General features: G+C 37.5%; 2 protein-coding genes across 4 annotated transcripts; one reads left to right on the top strand and one right to left on the bottom strand.

Annotated features, from left to right (window-relative positions):
• The first annotated feature begins 7693 nt into the window (after positions 1–7693).
• On the top strand, positions 7694–14329 carry LOC307148556 (G2/M phase-specific E3 ubiquitin-protein ligase-like). Of its 3 annotated transcripts, none has more exons than XM_079854165.1 (9): positions 7694–7748; positions 8297–8514; positions 8664–8809; positions 9606–10100; positions 10322–10632; positions 11710–11888; positions 12356–12528; positions 12871–13085; positions 13707–14329. In XM_079854165.1, exons 5-9 carry the CDS (start codon positions 10560–10562, stop codon positions 13949–13951), a joined length of 885 nt encoding a protein of 294 aa, XP_079710291.1. In that variant the 5' UTR covers positions 7694–7748; positions 8297–8514; positions 8664–8809; positions 9606–10100; positions 10322–10559; the 3' UTR covers positions 13952–14329. The 3 variants fall into 3 exon arrangements, with proteins under 3 accessions (XP_079710291.1, XP_079710289.1, XP_079710290.1); XM_079854163.1 differs by having other exon boundaries at positions 8639–8809; XM_079854164.1 differs by having other exon boundaries at positions 7698–7775; positions 8254–8514; positions 8639–8809.
• Positions 14330–15200: 871 nt separating this feature from the next.
• Positions 15201–20727, bottom strand: LOC307148494 (uncharacterized protein). Its single transcript, XM_079854100.1, has 5 exons — positions 20412–20727; positions 17771–18007; positions 17484–17668; positions 16165–17344; positions 15201–15349 (listed from the first exon to the last, which is right to left on the bottom strand). The coding sequence occupies exons 2-4, from the start codon at positions 17849–17851 to the stop codon at positions 16570–16572; spliced, it is 1041 nt and encodes a 346-aa protein (XP_079710226.1). The 5' UTR covers positions 17852–18007; positions 20412–20727; the 3' UTR covers positions 15201–15349; positions 16165–16569.
• Positions 20728–21001: the final 274 nt, after the last annotated feature.

Genomic DNA, 21001 nt, shown 5'->3' with positions numbered 1-21001 from the left:
CCAAATTTGTTTAAACTTTATTTATATATCAATACATAATTAAAATGTAAGTACTCTGAAAAAGAAAGTATAAAAATTGAGTGTCTGTAGACCTCTCACGACTGTTTTAAAGACAGCTCATTATTTCCATTCACTCCACCCCCTCCCTTCTGGGCTCCTTCCAAAGTCACGCCCCCAAAACACATGAATGCGCGACTCCGGCCGCTGAGCTAGAACAGGGTTTCTCAACCTTTTGCTTACTGCGACCCACTTTTTTTTTTGTATGCCAGTCATACGACCCACTAAGGCTGGAAATAATTCAATAACTGAAATGCCTCTCAGATCTATAGGCTACTACTCCGTAGGCCTATATGTTTATTATAATTAATTTCACAAAAACACAGAAACATTTTCAATAGACAGACTATGAGGCAAAATGATTTTTTTTTACTCACGTTAATGTGACACTTGAGACACTATAGTGACGAGACCGAGACGGATCACAAAACTTATCACGAATCCGTGCGGTTTGATTAAAGTCAATTTTATTTTAAAATGCGCTTCTTTGGCTGGCTCTGATATAGCTGGAAGGCAGCATATTCAGGATATTAGCCTACTGAAGCGGGAATAAACATCACAATATGGTTATCTGCTTCTATGATGACAAACGTCCCAGTAACACCACTGAGAAGTTACACACATACGGAGTTTCACTTAATTGAGGCTAAAGCAAATGTTATTTGATTACTCACTCACTCTTGAGCGTCTGGCGCGAGTGATTTCAATTCAATGTAAAGACGCGTTTACGCGCGTCTAGAGGTCCTGCGGCGCGAATGAGGCGTTTAGCGCGGCGCGGGCGCGTCCAGTTCGCGCGAATGAGGCGAAACACGAGATAATGCATCTGTCTTTCATCATTTCACTGTAGCTCAGCATCGCGATGTAAAGTTAATGTTATTACTTTAACAGCAGCAGTAAAACTGGGCCATTTAATTTTGCCATTCATAAATAAGTGTTTTGACATGTCTAGCCGAGTGGCACTATCCATGGTACTGGGAGGGAGATTTCATTCTTGCATGTTTTTTAAAGTAAAAGTAAAAATATTGCGTTAGGCTACTTCATGAGTTAATAAGAAAAAATATTTCACAATTCCTGCAAATGCAGTGATGAAGTTCATGTTCTCGTGATTTATTTTTATGAATAAAAATGTTTCAAAACATCCATACATTCAAAAAAAAAAATTTTCTCACAAATTGCACCCTGAATACAGCGTTAGAAGCCACGGCAATAATGAAGTAGCCATACGACATTCGAAAATCAGATTCGTTGGAGGACTGGCTGTTTACATGCACAACTTTTGTTTCAATCTGTGCGCGTTTATGATTAGGTGTTTACATTGAGGCTTTTTAGTCCGATTGAGCCGCCAATGCGTTTACTAACGGATTATTTTGTTGCATGTAAACGTAGTCTATTGCAATGAGACTATTGTGAATTTATTAGCTGTGCTAGTGAACATAGAAGTCTTGCGACCCCCTATAGAACTAGATGTACCGCATGGTGTATGTATGCGTGCGTACATGTGTGTGCGCGTGTGTGTTTTTGTGTGTGTGTCTGTGCATGTGGATTTGTATGTGTGTGTATGGGTGTGTGTCGGTGCGTGTGGATGTCAGTGTGTGTGCATGCTTGCGTTTGTTTGTATTCCTGCATGTCTGTGTATCATCCTAAACCAGTATCATCCTAAACCAGCAACCCTTCGCTCAACACCACCATCTACAGGCCGATGAGTGTATAGTCACTAAATGTGCACATAAATGAATTTATTTTATAACCCCATGGATGAAATTCTACGAAACTTAGCATACCCCCAGAGGATGTCAAGTTAATCATACACATGAAATATGGTGCAGTTCTGAACATCTCAACTGAAGATAGGGGTGATTAAAGCAGAATAATATTGCATTTTCATTTTTTATGGGAAGGGGCGCAAATCACAAATGAGTGATTATGGGCTAGGTTGATGTGGGCCCTTAAGACCAACATACCATAAAAATTTCTTCATCCTCGGTGCCACGGTTCAGGTAGTTATTTAGGAAAAACTGCATTTTTGGGGTTTGGGGGGGCCCAGCGCGGGGGGGGGAGTGGCCCCCGGGGACCAAACAAAATTTTTCCGTAAAAGTCTAGTGGGGCTACATGCCCACCAAATTTCATGTTCCCCGGTGTTTCGGTGTCCCTGGTATTGTTGACGGAAAATTCAGTAGATGACGGGAAAAAAAAAAAAAAAAAAACTTTGACAATCGATTATGGGCTAGGTTGATGTGGGCCCTTAAGACCAACATACCATAAAAATTTCTTCATCCTCGGTGCCACAGTTCAGGTAGTTATTTAGGAAAAACTGCATTTTTTGGGTTTCGGGGGGCCCAGCGCGGGGGGGGAGTGGCCCCCGGGGACCAAACGAAATTTTTGCGTAAAAGTCTAGTGGGGCTACATGCCCACCAAATTTCATGTTCCCCGGTGTTTCGGTGTCCCTGGTATCGTTGACGGAAAATTCACGGGGGGCCCAGCGCGGGGGGGAGTGGCCCCCGAGGACCAAACGAAATTTTTCCGTAAAAGTCTAGTGGGGCTACATGCCCACCAAATTTCATGTTCCCCGGTGTTTCGGTGTCCCTGGTATCGTTGACGGAAAATTCAGTAGATGACGGAAAAAAAAAAGAAAAAAAACTTTGACAATCCCTATATGACCGCTTTCGCTAGCTACGCTAGCGGCGGTCATAATTATCAACGACCCACTTGTGGGTCGCGACCCACCGGTTGAGAAACCCTGAGCTAGAAGACGCATTATTTACCTGAGACGAGTGGAGAGGAAGGAGCACAGTGCATGCAGTGACATCATGTCAGAATCACATGTAATAAAAAAAATCTAACTTTATCATTATGAATATAAACAAATAAGATGTATTTTAGTACTCACTATCAAGCTAGCATCTTGATATTGGTAAAGTTTAAAAAAAAAAAAAAAATTTATTCGCTATCGAGCTAGTTATATCTATAAGGCAAAGCTAAAAACAGGTTGCATTGATGCACGTTTTTCCATTACCATCAGTTACACTGTGATGAAGATGAATTTCGTGTAAGATTCATAACATATATGGTGTTCTGCATGTAAGAGTTTCCATGATGAAAGCATTGTTGACTCTGATGAGGACTACACTCCAGAGACAAGTACCGCATCGTCAGCTCGAGGACAGGTCCGGGGTCGAGGGCGAATCAGAGGAGGTCGTGCAAGCAGCCGTGCAACTAGTGTCCGAGGATATTGACACGCGTTTTATTTCTTTGTTTATCCAAAGACTTTTTGTTCATTACCTTTTCTAGTACTGTCTTCCTTTTTTTGCCTTGTTTGCCTTCGCTAACTGCATATGCCGGTAATGTGAATTTTGACTGCTCTTTCTCTGCCATTGTTTTGCTATTCCTAGGTTCCGTGCCTCTTGAATTCCTCAAATCAAACGGGTGCCCGCGCATATGGTCAGATCCTGTGTGGCAAAAGGGTGGTTGCCATGGTTGCGAGAGAGTGACAGTCGCCTAAGCCAATCCTTTGTTTTGTCCCGAATGGAAATAATGAGCTGTGTTTAATGCAGATTAAATGGTCTAGAGTTACTCGTTTTTTATACTCTTTTTTTCAGAGTACTTACATTTTAATTATGTATTGATATATATAGAAAGTTTAAACAAATTTTGAAAAAAGTTTTTTTATAAAATTCCTACCTATCCTACCTTTAAACACATAGCTGTAGTGTAATGATTGTGTATGTGTCCATGTGACAGGTAAGTGGCTGCAATTAGGAACACATAAAACTCAACAAGCTCCTAGAACTGAATATAACTGAACATATGGTGACGAGTTGTAAATAACATTTTAATAATACTTTTCCACTAAAAGTGTACGGTCTTTAGAATGCATGTCAGGATTTGTTATATTTAAAAAAATGTGGGGGGAAGACAACAAACAGTCCCCATTGTGAAAAGTGACCGTTCAGCACAGTGTCCGAGCCGAAATGACATATACATTAGAGGTCCAAGATGGGGTCCAGACTCCTCCCACTAACACAGCTCTCAAAGGTGAGAGGACAGTTTCGATTTAAGGACGTCCCTAAAATGACATCACTCATCTGGGATTACCCCTCCCTCAGTGTGACAGAGTTTAAAAAGGAACACAAACACGACAAGAGAAACTTGTGGTTTTTGCAAATCAGTTAACCTGCAATGGCTACTGCGGCACCCCCGAAAACACCTGAAAGAAGGATTGATGAAGCTATGGAGGATTTGACTTTAGCTCCACGAAAAAAATGAGGAACGCATGGACCATGCTTAACGCGATTTCTCCACGAGCCGTCAGATTCTGTGAAATACGTTTCACTTGTCTGGAGGACGTGCATGTACGTATGTTTATGACAAAATCAACAGAGAAGTCAGATTGGTTAACGGATAACGATGAGCGATTCACCACAAATTCAACGGAGGATCCTGATTTAATATTCGAGGAAAGAGATTGGCTTTTATTTTATTCAAAAGTATGGAGAGATTTGAAAGACGGAATGGATATGCCCCTCTTTATCGGAGAATGGTCGGCAATAACCATGGGAACGAGGTATCGGATTTTGGCAGATCAAGTCAACAAGCATTCCGAGGATTATATCTATATTCTATGCAGCGATTTTGGAAAGAACTTACCACAATGCTCCTGGCCTGTTTCTGAGGAAGAACACATGCAATTATATGATCTGAAATTCATGTTTCAGTAGAAGGACCTAGCGGTGATAGAAGAGATTTTTTCAAAGATCAATCAACTGTTTCAGTGGAGCGATGCGTATGAACGCTATAACAACATTAAAGGGGGGGTGAATTGCTGTTTCATGCATACTGAGTTTTTTACACTGTTAAAGAGTTGGATTCCCATGCTAAACATGGACAAAGTTTCAAAAACTAAGTTGTACGTTTGAAGTTGTACTAAGTTGTACGTTTGAAAAAAACTTTCCGAAACTTGTGACAAACCGGAAGGAGTATTTTTGGAACAAAAATACTCCTTCCGGTTTGTCACAAGTTTCGGAAAGTTTTTTTCGAGTATGGCTCTGTCTTACGTAAGATAGAGCGGAATTTCCTTATATGGGTCCTAAGGGCACTTCTCCGCGGCCGCGCGCGCACTCGCAGACCAGAGAGAGAAGAGAGCGAAAGCAGTACGTTACCTCAAAGCGCTCTGCTCGGCTTTAGGGAAGTCAATGTCACCAAAGAAGTGGGTTTTTGGTTGGCAGGGCAAGACAACCCTGCACAGATTCCCAAAGAACCCAGCGTTAAGGGAATAGTGGATGGAGTTTGTTTTTTCGAAGCATCAACGGAGGTTGTGCACGACTCTTTGTTCCCTGCATTTCGACGATGATTGTTTTATAAACAAAGCCCAGATCGACTTATTTGCAGATCGTCTAATGCTTAAGGATCGAGCAGTCACGGTGAGTAAACTACTTCAAATGTCTCTCTGTGTTGTTGTTAGATCAGTTAGCACAGCTATAGCACACCGCCCACACGGCCCGCCCCCAGCCGCTCGTTTTTTTCCGGAAAGACTCGGTACAGCCAATCTTTAACTTATAAATATAATAAAACTAAAGACGTTTTGGAGATATGAAGGATGCAATACTACTCTATAGGTACTCAAGATTAACAGGAGATTGAGTGAAAATGAGCATTTCACCCCCCCTTTAAAGTGAAACTTTTCCACCCCGAGTGGGCCACACCCAGTAGGAGGGGCCCACTCAGACTATACTTGTGTGGTTTTATTTTACCATAGCAAATATGACACCACCTACTCTGTACAAGCATTAAGATACCTCTCCGACTCATCCGACTCATTCAAACGCATCGTGTCTCAGGATACTGGTACTCCTTCTTCACTATCTCAACTGCTTGGAGCTACTGATGAATTTACAAAAATGGATTACGACAGGAGCAAGTGGATTACCGTGGAAAAACATCGAATGGATAAATAAATTCTGTAGCTACTGAACTTGGATATCATAATTTGGCATTCCTCACAAGCTATGGAGTAGCAAAACACGCACCATTCAACAGGACCCAGACACGTCTGGAGAGAAATTTTGAAACGTCTGTGAAATTTTATTTTTTTGTGTGGATAATAGACTATATAATTTGTCAATGCGACCTACTTTTTTAAAAATGTGTGTATAAATTTACCTTTTGTTTGGACAATATATAATTTGTCCTTGAGTGTTTTGTAAAATGAATAAAAATTATTGTAAAATGATTTTATATTTTAGGTGAATACATCATGAAAAATATTTTTGTCATCTGAACAATGTATATTTTACCCCATGTGTGTAATCATATGCTTTTATATATTCTGAAATAAAAATAAATAATGTACAACTTTGTAGCATGATTCTCATTGATTGAAATCTCATAGGATCGACATGACAGAACTAATGACAACAATTTACTACGATCCTTTGAATTCTGTGCTTTGGGAGATAAAGATAGATTAAAACAGACTGTGTTACAGGCATAGCCTATGGTGTAAGATTATCTGATAAAGACGTGATTGGCTGTCCAACCAAGACATACACCCCATCGTGCTACACCAATAAATTATAAACTGAATCGTGTTGTGGATTATGGAAAGGATCAGCGATTCCAATCAGATCTGACCTGTATACATGCATTCTCTAATGAGAGAACATCAATATTAAATATATTCTAACTATTATTGATATTTTCTTGAAATGTGGCTGGACAAGGTGTTACGAAATAAATCCACGCCTGAAGTAACTAAGGCCTTTTTTAATATAGCCTACCTGTAAAGTTACAAACAGATAGGGTACAGAGTTTTTAATAAACACACATATCCCTAGTGTTGCACATACATAGTAGGCAATACGCATATCTTTTTCAAACATAGTCTCAAAATCATAATTAATGTATTTTCATTGTGTGAATCAGATTTAAGAACGCACAGTTGACTCAGACTACACTTGTGTGGTTTTATTTTACCATAGCAAATCGTCACCCTATAAACCCTATAACATTTTGAACAGAATTTTACATTTTACTTTCGCCATGTACTTGTGATTTTTTATGTGAATTGTAGCAGAAGACATTTACCTGAGACAATCAGAGCATTTTGTTTTGTTCAATGTAAAATAATAATAATAATAAAAATAAATAAATAAATAAAAATACATATTCAGTGTAGTGATCATTGTTATTTATTAAAGAAGACAGTTGTAATTTCATTGCGTTAAAATACATCAGTCTTATAGCAATTCATTCATTATGTAAAATGTTAAAACACCTGTCCTATTAAATAAGTTAACACTAATGGCACGTTCAAGTTCAAAACGGTGCGCAACGTTTTGCTACGGTTTCCGGGTTGAACGTCATGTTTCCTGGAAACGGCGTGCACCGGTGTGCAACGGGGTTTGAGATACGTTTTGTCGGGGCTGAACGCAGCCTAGAACTACCGGAATTCCATAACAACTAGAACGACCATAGGCCAATTTTGAGCCTACGTCACAGTTACTCACAGCAGGGGCATGTTCAAGTTCAAAACGGTGCGCAACGTTTTGCTACGGTTTCCGGGTTGAACGTCATGTTTCCTGGAAACGGCGTGCACCTATGGCAAGCCATTTTAACATTTAACAGCTAGACTGGATATGTGTTGCAGATATCTGTAATTCAGTTTTGCCTAGTCAAAAAGAACATTTCAGATATCCGCAACTACATTCTTCCTATCCATAATTGTAATTTCAGATATCCACAAAGACATTCTTCCTAGGACAAATGACGTCACTTTTGCCATTCATTTGTATGGGGTTTATCATTATAGATATCTACAATTCAGTTGCAGATATCCACTATGTGAATTACGGATATCTGCAACTGAATTGTAGATATCTATAATTCTAGTTTGAGATATCTTCAATTTGATTCTGACTAGTCATAACTCCAGTTCAAGATATCTTTAATTCACCTGCAATCAAATTGAAGATATCTCAAACTAGAATTATACATATCTACAATTCAGTTGCAGATATCCGTAATTCACATAGTGGATATCTGCAACTGAATTGTAGATATCTATAATGATAAACCCCATACAAATGAATGGCAAAAGTGACGTCATTTGTCCTAGGAAGAATGTCTTTGTGGATATCTGAAATGACAATTATGGATAGGAAGAATGTAGTTGCGGATATCTGAAATGTTCTTTTTGACTAGGCAAAACTGAATTACAGATATCTGCAACACATATCCAGTCTAGCTGTTAAATGTTAAAATGGCTTGCCATACTTATGGCAAGCCATTTTAACATTTAAAAGCTAGACTGGATATATATACTTTTTTTTTTTTTAGGCCATTGAGGAAAGACGCCAGCGAATGGCAGCCCGTGTTGAACCTCTTGATGGAAAATATCTGAAAGCCAAATATCCAAATGGAGATGTGAATAAGAGGAAGTTCATCATGTCTGATCCAATTCAAGTAAGACTTCATTGTGAAGAAGGATTAAGGTGTTTTTTACATAGATGTTTTATTTAGTTATTTTTCCTCATTTCTGGATTTCTTTATTTATTAATATTTGCCATCATGGGCTCTTTGTTTTTAGGTCTTGTTTGATTTTTTTGGAACAGATGAAATGGCCAGTGAGGTGTTCAGAATCCAGGAAGCTGCTACTTCAAATGCTATAGAGAGCACTTCTACTGGGTCAATTTCAGATCATGGAATCAAGCCGTTCTCTACATTGTATGTCCTTTGGACATCACCTTTTGATTATCTGGTAAGTTACTACGACAGTATCACTTGAGCAAGTTTTTTTTTTTCATAATGATTTTGATTTGGCCATATGCATTACCTTTTATTGATAAGTTATCATTTTTTGGCCTGATTGTCCCTGTTAAATTTTATCTTAAGGCTTGTTAAGAATCCCTGCGTCCCAGTTTACCTACTTATACCATGCCCTAAAAGTATGTGCTCCTTTTTGTGAAGAAAAAGTACATACTTTTGAGTGTGTGAGAAGACTAGGCAAGCTTTTGGGACATACTATCCAGTCATAAAACTGTGTCTTTAACGGACACCATAAACTAGCCTGTCAATCATCTTTTCACAGTTAATATCCTCCACAATTTAATTTAATTTGCTACTAGCCTGAGAGAAAATATTTATGAGCCTTGCATGCAAAGACATTTACATTTATGCATTTGGCAGATGCTTTTATCCAAAGCGACTTACATTGCATTCAAGGTACACATTTTACATTTTGTCAGTTCTTGCTTTCCCTTGGAATCGAACCCATGACCTTGGCATTGCTAGCGCCAACGCTCTACTGTTTGAGCTACAGGAAATCCTGTAAAGACTCTAAAGACTCTTTTTAAAAGTTCACATTGTTAGTTAAGATGAAATATAACATGAATAACATTAAATAAACATGCACATAAACTAAGATGGAAACACATTTACCAAATAAAATCCAGTACATGACAGATTATAACTCATCATGCCCAAATGTATAGTCAGTACAGTTGTGTTCAGTCTGTGATTACAGTCTACATTAATGTCTGTGTGTTTCATTTCAGGAAAAACACTGTGACCCTGTAAATTTTGCCCAGCCTCCAGTGGATTTGCCCTTTGTTCAGTCTCCAGTGGCTCTATCCCCAGTCCAGTCTCCAGTGGCTCTATCCCCAGTCCAGTCTCCAGTGGCTCTATCCCCTGCCCAGTCTCCAGTGGCTCTATCCCCTGCCCAGTCTCCAGTGGCTCTATCCCCTGCCCAGTCTCCAGTGGCTCTATCCCCTGCCCAGTCTCCAGTGGCTCTATCCCCTGCCCAGTCTCCAGTGGCTCTGGCCTCTGCCCAGTCTCCAGTCGCTCTGGCCTCTGCCCAGTCTCCAGTCGCTCTGGCCTCTGCGGCTTTGTTCACAGCCCAGACTCCATTCATTAATTTTAATTTTGAAGACCAACCTATCAATTGTCATTGATATTGATGAAGAGACACCACTTAGTTTTCCATCTCCCCAGCAATCAGACATTGTAGATCTATCCCTAATAGATCAAGGGAGGTCCGTGGCCCTAGATGAGTATGTTCCTATATATGCTTATACTTTTTATGCATTCGCAAATTAACAAACACTCGCACACAAAGCCACCAACTCTTCATTTAAAAATAATGGGATGAGGTTGCTTTGTGACTGGAAGTCCCTGCATGTGTGAGCGGGGCTTTATGCAACTAGCAATATTCTAAAATATACCATAATGTTCAGCATTTGACTAAAAACAATCCAATCTTTGTCTCTTGCAGGGTTGACCTACAGACCATTCTAAAAAAACTGCAAAGCAAAATCGATGGAAACAGCTGCCCAACAGCAAACCAAATAAATGTGTTCAGAGAAAACATACTACAGTGCAGCCTGCAAGCTATCAAGCGGCGACGATTCAACCCACAAGCAAAATTAGATGTAGTGTTTGTTGATGCTGAGGAAAATGGGGAAGGGGCAATAGATGAAGGCGGCCCTACTAGAGAATACTTGCGGTTGTTGATGCGGGCCATCCATCAATCAAATGTCTTTCAGGGCCATGAGAAAGACCGGAGTTTGGCTCTAGACACACAAGGTCAGTACTCCTGTTAAAACAGAAAGCTTTTGTGTCAGGTTATGTTTTAATGCTATTCAGCTATTCGGTAGAATGAAAAAAATGCTTTTTTTTTTCTCTCCCACCACTACTGGTCAGATGATGCTTTTGGATTCCACCTTAACAGTCGAATAGTCTTTTTGATCTTTTGTGTTTGTATTTTTTGAGGGTTCATAAACTGACAAATCAAATTTCCTAAGTTTCACATTGTACTATTTAAACATTCTGCTTGTTTCAGAAATAATATCTTACTTGGTAGTCCAGTAAAGGGTTTTATTCAAGGGTTTTATTGAATCCAGACTCGTAAAATGTCCGTTATAATGACAGTGCTACACTGTAGTCTCATGCTATTTACACCTTGTTTGCATTTCAGGTGATGAGGGTAGATCTAAATATAATCCTATAATCTACACCTCACACTTTGTTAATCTATACAGCTGTTATAATATTTTTTTTTTTAAGTATTCAATAGTTACACATGTGTGTATATAAGTGTTTCATATGCAAAGATGTTTTTGTGGAAGCTGCCACAAAATAAAAAAGGTAACAGTTTTTATCTAACAATTCTGACTTTTTGCTCCCAATTGTGCAATATTTATTTTCTCATAATTATGGGATATAAAATTGCAATTGTGATTATAATAAAGCTTATAGAGTTGACTTATAAAGTTTATATCTCACAGTCATGACTTTATAGTACACAATTTTGAGTATATAACTTGCAGTTGTTAGTTCATATTATGCAATTCTAAGAAAAAAGAATTTGGACAAAGATAAAGACAAAGACCTACAAAGAGTCTTTGCACAAAGAGACCTACAAAAGATGAATCTGTTTAAAAAATGTGTCTGTTTTCCTCAGTTACATTAGAAATGTAAGACTGTAGAATGTGAGGATGACAGTCCTGTTTTCACCTGCATTTAAAATTGTCCAATTATGATCAGATCTCCTGAATTCTAATAAGGAGTGACTGAGGGGTAAAATATTAACTTGAATATTAAAGTATTTAGAATGGTTCTGTAGGAATTTCTGACATCAATATTTCTTCTGTTTTACTTTAGCTTTGGAGAATAGGTTGAATGCATCAGTGGGGAAGATGATAGCTATGTGTGTCGTCCATGGAGGAGTTGGCCCACATTTCTTCTCTGAAAGACTTTTTCAGCAGGTCTGTGGCATGCCAACATCCTCTGCCTCAGTGGATGAGGTTGGAGATCATGCATTGAGGGAGCAACTAATCAAGGTACAGAGATGTTTGAGAATTTAAATAATTGTTTAAAAATGATGCTATTATTAAAGATCATTATTTTGTGTATTTGGAAAATGTGTTGACATGCTTCAACGTTTAAAAACATTATTTTTCATATGCAGTGCATTATTTTAGCTCCTCTATGCCCAGCCTCTCTCAAATGTGGTGTTTTCTACAAAGCCCCTCCTTCCATCTGCTCTGATTGGTCAGCTGACCCAGTGCATTGTGATTGACCAAACACCCACAAGTGTGTGTCAGAAATGTAATGCCCCTTACCATAATTGTGAGCTACAGCTTTCAAAGTACATATAAAAACAGTTAATGGGTACATGTTGCTCAGCTCTGCTTGAGCAGGCATCAGTGTCATACAGAACACAGGGCATCTAGAGCTGCTTTTCCACCATCAGGCCGAACGTTTCTCTTTGCTTAACAGTTTCATTCTTTTTTCGCAACCGTTTTAGATACAGGAAGCAACAACTGTTCAGGAGGCAAATTGTGCCATTGCAGAAGCAGCAGACAGCTTAAGTATCATTGGTGCCTTGAGATATATATCACACCTGACAGAAAGGAACTCTCTTGTCCAGTCAGCTGCAGAGTTCTTTGTGAATGGGAGACTGCGGGCTGCCTTGGACCAGTAAGTGATTTAAAGGGTTAGTCTGCCCAAATATTGAAATTATGTTGTTAATTATTCACCCTTATGGGTTTCCACACCCCAGGACTTTAGTTAACTTCCAGAACACAAATAAAGATGATACCATGCTAACATCTCCTGAGAGTTGTAATGATAGAACACCTTTTGTGTTGAAAACATACAGTATATGAAGGTCTTAAGGGTTGACCTGAGTAATTAATGACAGAATCGTTTTTTTTTTTTTTTTTTTTTTTTTTTTGGGTGAAGTAAATTAAGCCTTTACTTTTTGACAACATAACTATCATCAGCTTGAAACTTCCATTGACTGCTTTGTTTGTTATGCAGGTTTTCAGAAGGGTTGCAAACTCTCGGTTTGCTGGAAGAGATGCAGAAATATCCTGCACTTTTTAATGACATGTTCGTCAATGAGCAGAGGCCCCTTCAAGCAAAGGACCTCTGCAGTCTTTTTTATGTGAACTTTTCCCCACAAGGCAGCAACAGAAGGGCAAAGAAAAACCAGACCATATGCTACTGGAGGGACTGGTTGATCGATGTTGAAGGTATGACATGTTTTTATATAATGTTAAAGGTATGCCATGTAAAAAAAAAAAAAAAAAAAAAAAAAATTAAACGTTTAAAATTTCTACAGTATAATGAGTGAATACTTAAATCCATTTTCCAAATTGTATTTGTGCCTTGTCCTGAATCATTACAATTACAGTAAATTTATATTCAGACTGTTTCATTATGAGCAGGACACATTTAAAGGAGCATTTAAATTAATAGCTAGAATGCTAACGCTACTTTATGTAGCTTTTAATTCTCTTGTAATGTGTCATTTGTATTTGTTTTATGCTATTGGTCCTCTATAAACAGTGATTAATAAAAACAGTGACTTAGATTTAAAGAAAACAAGTGTTTGAAGTGAAAAATTATCAGATTTTTGGTAAATCTAACCATTATGCAGAACAAATACTTAGGATTGTAATTTTTTTTTTTTTTTTTTTTTTTTTTTTTGTAATCAGACAATATATAGAAACCCTGCAGCTAGATGTAGTCATAATTAGACAGGCTGGCTAATTCTGTTTAGAACAAAATATCGCTGTCAAAGAACTGCGTGTACCACACATTTTAGGTTAGTCTTTTGAGGTTTGTGATTTTTCTGTACATATATTTTACAGAGGGAGAGACTGATGGAGTCACTCTTGAGATGATAATGGAGTTTGCCACTGGAGCCTCCGAAGTGCCACCTTTGGGTTTCCCCCACCGCCCAGAAATAGAGTTCCTCCATCAAGACAGGAAAATCTTTCCAGAGGCCAATACTTGCCTCATTATACTACGACTGCCGATACACACAGAATATGAAATGTTCAAGACCTACATGACAGAGGGAATCATGCAGAGCCCATATTTTGGTGTTGCCTGAAATGGTTAAAAAAAGAATGTTAATTTTTCCTCTTTTAAGGAATAGTTCAGCAATAAAATAAAAATGTTGTTAATGATTTGACTTACAGAAGTCTCATGCTTTAAGCTTTAATATTAGCCTACCTTTTTTCACTTAAGTAATTTTAGGTACAGTTACAACTGAGTACAGCTTTTATAAATTTAAATTTCCATTAAGAAGCACCTTGAAGTCAAATATGTTTGAGATGTGCATCCATTGCAAAATAAAATGCATTGTTCTGCATTATGCATGTTCGTTTTTATTGTGGAAAAACAGTGTTACATTGCTCATTAACTGTTTGTTCAGGTTCTCTCACTTGTACACCAGCTTTTCATCGAAAATAAAAAAAAATTTCAATGTTAGCATCTAAGCATCTATTAATTCTTCAACAGAGCATCCTTGTAGTTCAAACTTTTACATATTAAAATATTACAAAAGAATGACATTCTTTATAACACACTCTAATCTGCAACACTAGTTTACCAAAACATTAGCAATTTCTGCACAACAAACCTGAAACTTAATCTTCAAATCTGTAATATGGTCAATAGCATGGGAAACCATTTCCATTTGCTGAGGAGTAAGGTTAATTTGAGGCTGTTCAACAGTTACAGCTGGGATTTCTTAATTTTCAGCTGTGGGCAAAGACTCAATGCCATGTTGAAACTTTGTGAAGGTCGTTGCTGGGATCAAGCAGTTCAGAATCTTCAAGACTGTAGAATATGCTGTAGAATGATTGTAGCACGTGTAAAAATACATCTCTCCACAAACGTTCTATCCTTTGGTTGGACGGATTCCCCAGTAATGTGACTAATGGATTGATGTTAAAGGGATAGTTCACCCAAAAATGAAAATTCTATCATTGTTTACTCACCCTCAAGTTGTTCCAAACCTGTATGAGTTTCTTTGTTCTGCTGAACACAAAAGAAGATATTTGGAAGAATGTTTGTAACCAAACAGATCTCGGTCCCCATTGACTACCATAGTATATTTTTTTCCTACTATGGAAGTCAATGGGGACCGAGATCTGTTGATTACAAACATTCTTCCAAATATCTTCCTTTGTGTTCAGCAGAACAAAGAAACTCATACAGGTTTGGAACAACTTGAGGGTGAGTAAACAATGATAGAATTTTCATTTTTGGGTGAACTATCCCTTTAAGGAATTTTTGGCAGTTAAACCTGTTGATCTAAAATTTTCATTCAAGCCATTAAACATTCGATCTTTTTTCATACATTACCAGTTTATTCATCTTTTTTTATTCATCTTGTCAATCCCATTCAAAATAGTTAGATCCTTCTCCACTTTTCCAAGGATTCATTGAATTTCTTTTTCATGCATTTTCAAGTCTTGTCTATTGATTCATATTCCATTTAAACCTTAACCTCTTAAGTGTCACCGGCCCACCGGTGGGCCCAAAATCATTACATATTTAAAACGGTAATATCCTATAATAAACATAAACTAATATTGACAAACTATATATCATTTGAAAGCTTACAAACTCTAGTTTTCATATTTGGTGAATGATTTTCAAAATAAATTAGAGAGGAGCTGTAATTTATTAATTTGCAACAAGAATATTTTCATATTCCTAAGGCGTGTTCAGACCTTTATTTTGAAATAGCAATGAACATGAAAAATCATGAAAGAATGGTTGAAACCTCAGTTTGTTTTCATGCCAAGAGTTCAAAAGGTATCATCCATTAAATTATTTTAGAAAAAAAGATATTAAAATATTTTTAATAACACATATGGAAATGGAGGTGCCCTTATATGGGCAGTAATGGAGTCTGGTTGTCACCTAGTGAAAATGTTTGGTACTGCGCCCAAACAAAATCTCACTGAAAGCTCATTTTTTGAGATATCAACCTAAAATTTGAAACACAACTTATTCAGATTTTTGGCTTTGATTTTCTAGCAGTTTTAGAGTCGGCCAGGTTTTAAAAATATATATTTTATATAAAATATGAATAATTAATTTTTTTACATTGTACATTTTCATAAACACAAACTTATATAACTTTTTTTTTGTTTCACTTTCTTAATTTATTTCACTTCAACAAAAATCTGCGAAATGTCTTCTTTAAAACAAGACCAATTTTACATCTATACTCCAAAGCATTCTTTAATTACAACCATTTAAAGTCGAAATGTGCATTTTCATGTATATTTAAAAAAAGGGGGGTGACACTTAAAGGGTTAAGATGTTTCACATATTTCATACATTAAGAGTTCAACATTTAAATCTCATTCATACTAATTAGATGCTTTTCTGCTTTTTTCTACAAATTATAACACAATGGGAGTAGAAAGGAACAATACAAATATTGTCAGCCAACAATACTACAAAAAAAAAAAAAAAAAAGGCAATAAAACATAACACAGCACCAACAGTGCTGTTAGCTACTGCCAATGTTTGGACTGGCACCCACAAATCTAGCACACCTGACATTAGCTCCATCAGCTGCAGCTGCACCGACCATACCGCCTTATTTGAACAGAAAATATAACTTAAAGCTGTTTAAACTAAAAATGTCTTACAGTCCTGGATAATATATGCAGCCAATAAACTTTTGTCTCTGGGCTTGGAATTGGACTATACCTGAGTTTGCAAAATACTGATAATTGCAGTACAGCAAGCCTGATATTTTATCTTTAGATCAGAAAGGTGTTGGATTGCATTGTGTACAGATGTCTGTTGTTGCTGAGTGAGGATGAGTTGAGGTGGCTCTACATTAACAGCTGGGAACTCTTCCTCATCAAGTGTAGGCAGTGTTTGAATTCCATACTGCGCTAGGATGGCATCAATGTTTTGGTCGCTGTAGGGATTTTCCCCAAACACATTGTTGACAGCTGTGCTGTCTGTTGCAATGTTTTTGAGCATGCCCTCTGTCCAGAGTTGAGTTGGTGTGCGATTATTTTCTGTTCGCAACGGATGGAGGTTCCAGGCCTGTCTAAACTGCTCCAGTCTTTTTTGAATCTCAGGAAGATAAACAATATGCAGTGAAAGTCTGTGGACATCATCATCTGGGTTTAGAACCTCTGAATCCTCTAAGGAGTAGAACATAAGGTAAAACTGCTGCAACACATGCAAAAATACATCACGCCAAAGGCGTTCAATTCTCTGATTGTGAACTGATTGTCCAGTTATGAAACCTCTGTGTTCAAGTCCTTGAACTAGATGCATGAATAAAGCCACAAGGACATTTTCACCATCATGGTCAGATCTGACTCTTGATGGTAAGGCATAGAGGCATGTTGCTTTCAAAAACTGAGAAAGCAATGTTGTGGCACGATTGTCTGTGCTGCAGTTGAGGTAAGTAATCAGACAGGAGTATCCATCAATTGCACCATGAATCACAAAGCCCCATCTAGAAAGGTTGAAAAGCAAATATTACTTGAAAATGATGATACTATTGACAGTAGTCTGCAAACAATATAGCTGTAAACTCCTTTTTTTTTTTTTATTTGCTGAAGTTCTTTTCAAAATATTAAAAAGGTAATAATAACCTTATGAGACGCATGTTCCCATCAATGTGCCACAAACTATTGGGGTAAGGTACATGATAAACACGTCTTGCAACTGTCTGGCTCCATCTCCTTGCAGCAGCAGTAGGATTGACCCGTGTCAACATCTCACGCACCCTGGACCGTGTAACAAGCACACCCTGTGCGCGCAACAGGGCTCTTATCATCTGCAACAGATTTGTGAAAAGATCTAAATTGACATGATATTCACAAAACAATGCACACAAATGTGAATTAAATATAGCCTAAAGATAAAGACCTCCAATTACCTCATTTCCAGAATTAGGATATTGGCTCTGAAGTTGCCTCACACGTTGTTCTAGTTCACCATCATCTATTGCAGACAGCATACTTCTAACAGGTATACCCAACAACTTTGGATTTCTTGTACAGAAATGATGAGGAGCATCCCAGTATTTCAGCAGTTTTTGAAATTGTATGGCCTTGCTTCAGCAGAAATTCAATGTGTTCTCTGGTAACATCAATGGCTGGTCGGCCTCTTCTCCCTACAAAAAGAACAGGGTTTAATGTAAGATTTTTTTGGAAATTACAGTTTAAAAATTTTAATAAATCACTTTAACCACTATATGGCTATAGAGCTCCACTATGCCATATGCTATTTGTGTGTGTGTGTGTGTGTGTGTGTGTGTGTGTGTGTGTGTGTGTGTGTGTGTGTGTGTGTGTGTGTACATTTTCAATGCGTCTTAGTGTTACCAATTTATTTTTGTGGTGGTTCTGCATTTTAGATTATTTTATTTTACAAATGATAAGAAAACATTTTTTATAGTCTGTAGGCCTATTCCTGTATATTGTATTCCTCTATGTGTGTGTGTGTGTGTGTGTGTGTGTGAGCATGATAATTTTGGATTGTGGATGTTTTTTGCATTGTTGGAAGTGTGCCACTTTATTTCTTTCATTTCTGTCTATGTATTCTGGTTCTATGTGCGTTGGTTCTGATTTTGATGATGAATTGTGTCTATTTTGAGTCCAATGATAAATAAATATTTATTTATAGATATTTAAAATATATCATAAATCCTCCAAACACTGCACAAATGTTGAGTAAAAACATTAATAAACAGAGTAAAATTATATTTGTAAAAAAAAAAAAAAAAAAAATTGTTCTATTACAAAATCAAATGTTATTGTCTGGGGTCCAATAGACCCCAAAGACCACGAGTGTCACTATTTTTGTTTCATACCATGTGGAAAAAGAGAAAAAAAATTGAATTCAAGCAAAAGCCATTTGGGGTCCAATGGACCCCGAAGACCATCTGAGGGTTAAGCAAAAATAAAAGACTGACAAGGCCAAATGTTCAGTTTTCTGATAATATAATTCGCATATATAAGTGTGGCAATACATTATATAACAATTATATTAATACTAATTATAAAAATAACAACAGAGTTGCTTGATGCAAGTAAATGGTGGTCTAATTATTGTATGGTTTCTATTCTGTTTAAGGCAGAAGAATATGATTATGTAACATATTTATTAAAAAAATGTTAGTAATGGACTTAAACTTCAAAAAAACCTGTAGAGTAGTGGTCTAGGTTCAAACATTCCGACACGCAAAGTGAAGCATTCACGTGACTGGAAAGAAAGTGAGGCTTCTTTTTTCGAATCACGTGTTTCTCTGAAAACTACGCACTCCGGCACAGAGCTTCATTGGAAATTGCGCTGCGTACTCGATACGCGCTTTGAAGCTTCTTCAGTGTCATATGTAACATAACATAGAGCCATAGCTAACCAGCTAGGTCAGATTTTTTTGTCATTTTTGTTGTTGTTGCTTCCTACAGCTCCCGCGGTGAACCTTTCTACTGTCTATGGGTGAGCCACGAAAAGCAATAGGGGTCTCCAACCTTTTTTCATCTGAGAGCTACTTTTTAAAAAGGAAAGTGGCCGAGAGCTACTCATGTAATACAATACTTAAATATCTTAAATAATGCCTTATAACTCTCATATTATTAACTACCAAAACTGTTTTAGACCTAAAAGAGTTTTTGTAGGCCTAAATATGTCACCCTTAAATGTCAGAGAAAAGAACAGAATCAGAGATTATTTTTTAGTTGATCATAACTATGAAATGGCATGAACATTTCATTTCATGGTACAAAAATGATCACGGTTATCACAGAATCCTGATCAAAAAGTATAAATACTACACAATGAAATCAATTCACCAAGTTGTAGCCTATGTCGAAAACCAGCAAATAACAAATAAAATTAGCATCAATATGCACTTTTTGTTTACATAAACATTAAAATAATAACATTAAAAATGATAGCCAGATTTTAAAAGTGTCTTGCAACGTTATCTACTAATGCATCAAGTTCAAATCAAGTTGTGACAAAAAAGGTTTTATAAAAAGATAAACCTCACATATTTCAGCCTTTAAATCATTTTTTATAAAAAGAATGAGTCAAAAAAGATAAATTAATGACATTTACAATGCACATGATTTAGCTTATTTTTTTATTATTAATAGTAAGATTCGGTCCGATTTGCCTGTGGCGTCTGTCGTTACTATGCAACCATGCGCTGCTCTCCACAACGACAAAGATTTCCACCACCGAAAAATGCTTGCTGTAGCTTTGCTACAATATTTATTAACAGATAAGAGAAAAACACCTGTAATGATTGGTTGGTTCTTGTCATATGGTTTGTGGCATTCTGAAAAGTTGCGCCTGGAAAAAATGAGCGCGCTTATCGCGCGCCTACATTTGAATGAACTTGAGCGCGCAAAAGACGCGATATGTGAACGGCCCCTTGGCGAGCTACCTCAAATCAGGCGACGAGCTACTGGTAGCTCGCGAGCGACGTGTTGGAGACCCCGCTAAATGTTTTAAACGGCCGGATTTCCCCTTTAACGTTAATGCAATGATAATGCAGTGATAAACAGACTCACCTGAACTAATGCGCCTGACAGAGAAACGTCTGTCTTCCCCAGCATGGAAATTTGCGTCTATTCGAGTTTTTAGTTGAGCCAAACTGCTTTTGAGTTCATTGTTTGTGTCTGGTGATAGCAAATGCTCAATTCTTCCGAGATTTCTTTCACACTGTTCAATAGAACGACGTTCTCTCTCTCCACAAATCCCCTGTGTGAGGGCTCGTTGAATTTCATGCCATTTTCTGGTGGTTTTTTCGATTACAGCCAACGCCATGACTGCTTTCTTCTTCTATTCACAGAAATAAGGAAATGAACCCACTTCTTCTTTGATTATGGCGGGGAGGGGAAATTACGTATTTATGGATATCTAAAATAGAGCAACGTCATGCACAATAATTTGCACTAGTCATAATGACGTTTGAGATATCTTTAACTTTCATTCTGCCGAGGCGAAACTGAATTACAGATATCTGCAATTGTCATTTAAGATGTGTGACGAGTTGAATGTCGTTTTCAATGACGTCATTGCAGATATCTGTAATTCAGTTTTGACTAGGCAAAACTGAATTACAGATATCTCTATCTGTCGTTTTGACTAGTCACAATTA

This window comes from Squalius cephalus, assembly GCF_949319135.1.
Source record: "Squalius cephalus genome assembly, chromosome: 20".
Taxonomy (NCBI): Eukaryota; Metazoa; Chordata; class Actinopteri; order Cypriniformes; family Leuciscidae; genus Squalius; species Squalius cephalus.
Note: the sequence above shows the minus strand (reverse complement) of the source record. Positions and strands in the feature narration are given on the sequence as shown.